The sequence below is a fragment of the Bidens hawaiensis genome, unplaced genomic scaffold (genome assembly GCF_021521415.1).
Source record: "Bidens hawaiensis isolate Kalapana, Puna unplaced genomic scaffold, B.hawaiensis_p1.1 tig00005104_1, whole genome shotgun sequence".
NCBI lineage: Eukaryota > Viridiplantae > Streptophyta > Magnoliopsida > Asterales > Asteraceae > Bidens > Bidens hawaiensis.
In genome coordinates this window covers 95214-103014 of record NW_027491326.1, presented here as the reverse complement: position 1 = coordinate 103014, position 7801 = coordinate 95214, and the positions used below count along the sequence as shown (strand labels likewise).

At 32.9% G+C, this 7801-nt stretch overlaps 1 protein-coding gene across 1 annotated transcript in view; it reads right to left on the bottom strand.

Moving 5' to 3' along the window:
• Positions 1–624: 624 nt before the first annotated feature.
• The window catches only part of LOC143628925 (S-adenosyl-L-methionine:benzoic acid/salicylic acid carboxyl methyltransferase 3-like), a 31612-nt gene continuing 24435 nt past the window's right edge, over positions 625–7801 (bottom strand). The window contains exons 2-4 of the mRNA XM_077098365.1: positions 2250–2648; positions 1175–1429; positions 625–1071 (exon numbers count right to left, since the gene is read on the bottom strand). Of these exons, the coding sequence (XP_076954480.1) occupies positions 682–1071; positions 1175–1429; positions 2250–2648 (1044 nt within the window). The 3' untranslated portion in view covers positions 625–681. The remainder of the gene's footprint in view (positions 1072–1174; positions 1430–2249; positions 2649–7801) is intronic.

The window sequence follows — 7801 nt, the reverse complement described above, 5'->3', positions numbered from 1 at the left end:
GAGATTGTTTACTCTATTTTATATTATTCGTATATTTGGTATGCTCGTAGGAATTGTAAAGTTTTATTTTCTTGGGACGAGTGGTTAAAAACCCTCTCCTCGTGATGTAAGTAGTTTATTTTTTTCGGCTTCTTGTCGATTTATTTATTTTTTATATAATCTCTGCCATTCAAAAAAAAAAACAATAGTTTAAGCTACGTTGTTGTTTTTTTCTCTTCGTAATTTTATCCAAATCATTATTTAACGATTCTATTAAAAAGTAATGTTTACATCGATATAAAAGGTAACCGAGCAACAAGATGTGCATCTAGTCCATTTTTAATAGCAAAATTAAATGATTTAAAAATAATATTCATAGATAGTGAGGTCATAGAATTACAATTCCTGATTCGTTACACACACGACTAAATAACTTTATAGCCTCAAACTTAAGAAAACCTAAAATATTATATATGAATGGTAGAAACACATGTTGGTTAACACATTTATCATCGTCTCAAATTCATTGAAGAATATTACAAACCTAAAAGTTGCTATTTTATAATCTTAGCCATATCTGTTCCTCAAGAAATATACTTCACTTCAGAAATTATAAATAAAGAAAAGCAATTCCAATTACACTTGCCATAGGTAAGAATTTCAGGATCTTTTATTATTTATGACCACCAGACAGCTTATGTATCACATTTTTCTAGTTAAAGAAACAGTCACCGATATGACAGCTTCATACTCCTTGTTGCACCTTCTATTCTTGAGAATTTTTTCGTACCTCGTGAAAACATCGTCTAGTATTGCTTCACCAAAGTGATTAGCAACCAACGGCTCAACCCCTGCCCTAATAGCCTTTGCAACATCACTGTATAATCCAACACGAGGATCGTCAGTTTCATTGAGTTTTGATGCATCATTATCATCTTTCTTTCTCTTCCAAGCCACCCATTGCAGATCAAAACTCTCGAGCTGATCGATTGTGAAGGAACCTTCCGCCCTCACCAAGTTTGAGATCTCTTTAGGAGATGCATTATACCAAGGAAGGTTGAACGAATCAAATTTCGCTTCTTCTACAAGGCCCTATTTTTTGGATTACAATTGAATGTTTCAGTTTAGGACTTTTAGGTTCCATAAGTCACTCAGAAGCAAGCTTTTGTTGTTTAAAAAAACATATGCTACATACCTCATATACCATTTCCTCAATAGCCATAGCCAATGGCCTCCAAATGTAATTACTTTCTTCATCACGAGGATCATCAGTCGTCCTACCTGCTAATGTCAAGACCATCCGCCCACCGGCCATTATCTCCTTAGACCGACACCTTAAAAAACTGAAGAAATCTTTTTGAAATTGTTCGAAATGTGCCTTACTAACACTTTCCGGTGTTGTACTTGCTAAGTATATATTCCCTTTGTTAATCTCTTCTAGTTGTGGCTGCTGCTTAACATAAATGTTTACATCTAGATTCAGTCATCAATACTGCTCTATTGTGTTTGATACAACTAGAGTCAATCAACCATATATAATGCACAGTTATTTTAGTAAATATTTTTCCATCAAGAGAAACTAGGGAGCTAAACGAACCGAACCGAACCGAACAAGGCATTTTTCATGTTCTTTCATTAAGCTTTTATTAGACAACCGTACGGTTCACGAATACCTAACCTAAGCAAATGAATTTGTTCGTGAACGGTTCACGAACGAACACAAACAATGTTTTATTTATTTTAGCTAACTGAGAGTGGTCAATGTCAACAATTAGGTCAAGCTACCAAGTTTGTGTTGATGTTTTTTTAACATTCATATTTACATGATAATTTACATATGAATTTCCCATGTAATACTCATATATACTTTTGTTCTATAGTTAATAATTCTGCTTAAAGTCTATATGATAAGTTTAAAAAGATGTTAAAAGATATTAAAATCCTTTAATGACCAAACATAAACAAACAAACCAAATCGCCGCCCCTTTCCTGATTTTTTCAATAATTGAGCTGGCTATATTAGTTGTGTCATTTGTACAAGTTCGATTAACAAACATAAACGAATGCAAACAAACACCTTATTGAACATTCTCGAACGCAGTTGAACGTGCGTGACCTTTTTTTCGTGTTCGTTCATTTAGTTAATCAAAAGGAAATCCTTATTCATATATGTTCATTTATTAAATGAACGAGCATAACATACTCACACCGAACAGTTCACTAAACATCCGGTTCGCTTACAGCCCTAGAGACAAACGCTTTACACGTACCTGTGACAACCAGTGAAGACTATAAGAAGAGTGGACAAAATTTAAACTTTTCATTGGAAAAATCCTGCCATAATAGGACCCAGGCACCCCAGTGAAGTAGCATGACGGTTGATGGTGTGTTCCATTGGCAGAGTTTCCTTTGATTTCTTGTAATGCAACGAAAATGGTGTTGAAATCATTGGTTGGCAGATCGTTTAAGTTGATCAGAACTTCAGGAGGTTCAAGACCCATTTCAAGGCTAGTCTTAGCGATTGCATTGATTACTATGGATCCCACTAGAAGTGTGTTTGGTCCTGATGAACATCCAAGATCAGCCATAACTAGGGTTTTCGGAAAGTTGTGACACAAGGCACTTATTGCTTGTTCTATTGCCCTTTTCGTTTTCATTACTCCCGCTCCCTATCAAGAAGCAAAAGTTCATTAGTTTCATTATGTTACATGTATTTTAAAGAGATAAATTCTATAACTTTAAAAAGCTTTTACTATATTGTTGGTTCAAAGAATCCTTATGAAAAATGACCAAAATTGCCACTTTGACCACCCACATTTCAAGACTAACCATATTTCCTCAAAAATATATCAAAACCGGCGGTCCGACGGTTCTTTACCTGCCATCTACTGGAACTTAGAATCATTTGAATCGAGTCACCTATCCTAATAGTGGCGGGTACAACTAAAGTTAAAAAATTTTGACGATTTTTGGTTGTTTCTGACGAGATACCATCAGTACATCCTAAAGCAGTCGTCCTGATGGTATTTCAAAGTGCTTCAGTCAGACCGACAAATAGGTTGTGGTGCAGCAAGTTTATTTTGTAAGGACACTAGTTTAGGCTGTGATATTGCTGATTTAGTTTGTGAGGGCGCCGCTTTAGGTTGTGAGGACACTGCGTTACTTTCTGAGGACACCGTTTTACTTTGTAAGGCCACCTGTAACATCTCGTTTTCTCATTTCGGTTAATAAATAAAATATGGGTTATTATGATTTGGGCTTGTGTTGGGTAAATATATGTGAGTTATGGAGTTGGGTTAAAAAGGAAAGAGATAAAGACCATGGGCTTAAGCCCATGACCCATCATATATAAACAATAATTACTCCATAATCCATTCATTTCACATATTCCATACACCACCCAAAACACACACTTAAGCTCTCTCTCTCTCTCTCTCTAGTTACTCTTTTCTCTAGCCAAACCAAGAAGGAAAACCGATCCCGACCTGAGTTAATGATAGTATGATGTTGTATGGATCCAAACCCGCTAGATTTAGTTGCGAAACGATGAGCCGACACCCTTTAACCATTAAAGTCATGAGATCCAGGTGGAATCGGGTATAAACCAAACAAAAGATGAGCTTAGGGCCCTAGCTCAAATCTGGATCGAACGGGATGAAAAACGGTGAAAAACGATGAGATCTCGTTTTTCCGGCGAAATCGCGGTTTTCCGGCGACGACGGCGCCGGAAAACGGCGTACGAGGTTAAGCATGTCAGAGAATGTTTCTGACATTCTCTGACCTATCCCTAATTCGTTAACAGAAGTTTAACGAACTAGCCTTATTCGTATGCTGATTCGTTAAAGAAAGAATGACGAAATAGCCTTAGTTCGTATCCAAATTCGTTAAGGAAAAGATAACGAATTAACCCCAATTCATTATGCCCATTCGCTAAGGTCCAATTTGTTATGATGACCAGTTCGTTATAAAAGGGTCATTCATTATAAGAACCAGTTTGTTATAAAGGCCAATTCGCTATGAAGGACAAATTGTTATGAAGTAACGAATTAGCCAATAAGTTATGAAAAACAGAAGTAACGAATGAACACCAATTCATTAAGAACTAAGTAACGAACAAGAAGTTTAATAAAATGACCGAATGGTCCCTGGACTTAGAAAATAATGATTTAATTACAAAGAAGCCCTCGAACTTTTTAAGTTAGCGAATAAAATAATAATTAAAATCCTAATAGAAAATGTGTTAAGACAGCTCGACCCCAGCCAGGGGCTTTGCCCCTTGGACCCTTCTAGGGGATGCCGCCCCTAGAAACCTGCTGCCAGGGGCGCTGCCCCCGAACCCCCGTTCGTTGAGGGTTATAATTAAACTAGATGGCACGATTCAAGTAGTGATAGTTAATTGATATATATAATTATTATACAGTTAGCCGTGCACAGCTAAGGAAAGGAATTGTTTTTGGGGCTGTGTGCATACTCGATGTGATAGTTAATACACTTACCTTAAATGGTAAGTGTATGCCATGTATGATTTGTATGTTAATTATGTATATCTTGAATGTGAATGAAAGCTTGTCAGTACGTGAACGATCTTCAGATATTGCACGTATTGACAAGGGAGGTATGTATATAGCAGACGAATGTGTATGAAAGATATATGTACAAGATATGAATAATTGATTAGAGAATGTATATGTATGTTACGGGTATGTAAAGACAGAATGTACGAAGATGAAGAAGTAAGGGTTCAGACCCTAATAATATCTGAGATAGAGAAGTAAAGAGGGATCAGACCCTACTAATATCTGAGATAGACAAGAAAGGGATCAGACCCTAATAATATCTGAGATAGACAAAGGAAAAGAGGGATCAGACCTAATAATATCTTAGATAGAAAAAGAAGGGATCAGACCCTAATAATATTTGAGATAGAATGGACAATAAATATATAGTTTGAAAGTAAAATAGAAAAGTAATTATTATGTATCTTCATATGCATAATTGAAGGTAAGTGTATGTATGATTAACTAGAACTCACTCAGCGTAGCTAATTTTTAGTATGCACGCAAGTGAGTAGGATGAGACAGCTGGCTTGAGCGGGGACACATGGCAGAAGAATAAGAGTCTGGCATCTGAAGACCCAAGATGTTTTATGTTTAAATGTTTGAATTTGAAAGACAAGATGTTTATTTAAGACATTTTTATGAATTTATATGTAATGTTTTATGAAAGCTTTAATATTCCGCGAATGTTTTAATTAACTCTGATATTAAGGTGATAAAAAGTCGGTCCACCGGAAGCACCTTGAAATACCATTGGTCTGACTGTTTTTGGCTCTCCATATATCTCGTCAAAAACGTTAAAAACTATCAAAGTATTTAAATTAAGCTGAACTCGCCTTCTTATCAGGTTACATGGCTCAATCTTGATGGTTCTATGTTTGTGAGTGTAAATTATAGGATGTAGAGAGAGAAGCTAGTGATTTTTTGTATATTTGGGAAAACAAAGTTTGCACCTATTTATCTACCTATTCTAATAAAGTAAAATATTTCAGACACATGTCAGTTTTTGGGTAATTCTCACAATTTTTTCCCTTCAAAACTAATATATGTCATATATAAATAATTATTCACTTTTCTTTTCACCCCCATTTATATTATATCTATACACATTTATAAAAATAAATATTTATATATTATACTACTATACATTGTTAGAATATATTTCACAACAAATTTGGTGAAATTCAAAAATCAACAACAAACTGTGTTTATTAAATATTGAAAATAATATAATTTTAAATGTTATTATTAACATATTATACTATGGATATTGTTGAAAATTGTAAATAAAAAACACAAAAGCAACTCTAATATGCTTTTAATTTACGAAGTAGTTTTTTTAATTATTAAATTATAAATATATGTTTCAACTTTTATCCATTTTTAAAAAATAAATCCATTTATCTATTGTTTGGGTTGAGTTATAATAAGAAAATTAGTTTTTGTAGGAAGGATAAGAAATAATATTGTCCATTCATTTTAGACTTAAATGGTTGAGATTAGATTAGAGAGAAAATCAAGTATAAAACAAGGGTAAGGGCATAATAGGAATAACACATTTGTTGACTTTCTCTCTCTACATGCGAGGCAAATGTCAACTTCCCCGATCATTTTAAAACGTCCATAACTTTTTTATACGACATTTTATTTAAACAATTTCACCTTAATAACGGGTGTTTTTCTATTTTTTATACGAGTACCATATTGCTATATAAAAATAATAAAAAGATTCATGGGTTTTTGACAAATTGTGTTTTACCAAATTTGTGTTTTACAAAATTGTGTTATACAATTATGATTTGTTTTTTCATAGTGTTTTTTGCATTGTGTTATTTAATTGTGTTTTAGTTTTCATAGTGTTTTTTTCATTGTGTTTTTTCATAATGTTTTTCAATGTATTTTTTCCAGTGGCCATTTTCGGTTGATCATTTCCGGTAATTGTTTTTCAGCAATTTTTCGGCGATTTTTCCGGTGAAATTTTCCGAGGATTGTTTACCGTTAACTTTTCGACGGATTTTTCCGGCAAAATTTCTGAAGACTTTTCCGGCAAGGTGGTGGCAGTTGGCGGTGGTGGTTGTAGGAGATGAGTGAAAATTTAAGTGGAATTTTAAGATTAATTAAGTGGGTTTTTGAAATTAAATTAACTGGGTTTTCAATATTAATGTAGTAGACTAAAATACCCTCCGTCCTAGCCTTCTTAGGAAAATCAAACTTCTTATTTGAACATTTCTTGTCATATAAATATATAAATTATAAATGTATGATTTAAATCTATCTTTATTTTTATCGTTTAATTTAGTAAACTACACATATATGTGTTAAATTGTAAAGATTTTAATCACTTTCAAATATATTAAGTTTACCATATTTAGTTTCTTAGGTTTTTTTTATCAATGATTTCTTTGGTTTTTTTATTGAACTTAAATTTGATTATTACGGGTTAAAAGTTGGTAAATATATCGTTTAGTACACATTAACTATATTTTGACTTAAATTTGTTACGGGTGAAAAAGCGGTAACCTGCATATTTTTAAAAATTTGAGAATACAAATAGATTTATCGTAAAACTTGTTACGGGTTAAAAGTTTTGACTTGAAATATATGATACGGACATATGAATTTTCAATAGATGGAGTGTTCCTGGGTATATTTTTACACGTGCATTATTTTTTTATTAAGTTCAATTTTTTTTTTGGAAAAAATCATTTTGATATAAATAAAATCAATTTATATATAATGATACAAACATAAATGTAATACATTTTTCTATATACACTATGTGTTGTTTTATTTGTAACTTAGTTATTTATATCATCCTGTGTGTTACACGCAATGTTTTAAAAATCATTATTTTACTTGTACCGGATTGAGCTAAAAAATGGTACAACCGGTTGAACCGGGTTATACTGGAATGTTCAACCGGTTGAATAGTTAACCTTATAATTTCCTATAAATGTAACTTATATCCAAAAATAACCTAAAACTAAATGTTTCCTATAACAAAAAATATCCAAAAGTTAATCCATATTGAAAAAATAATGCAAAAGTACTCAATTTTAAATAAATAGCCCTAAAGTTTACACGCTTGAATGTTAATTGTTAGGTTAAAAGTAATTTTGAAAAAAATATGGGCCGTAAATATCTAAAATTTTTCGGGCTTAAAACCGGTTTACCGGTAAAAACCGGTATTTAGATAAAAAGCAGCGGTTTGATGTTCTAGCAAACCGGTCAAAATATCGGACTCAAAATACCGGCCTACTGTGCGA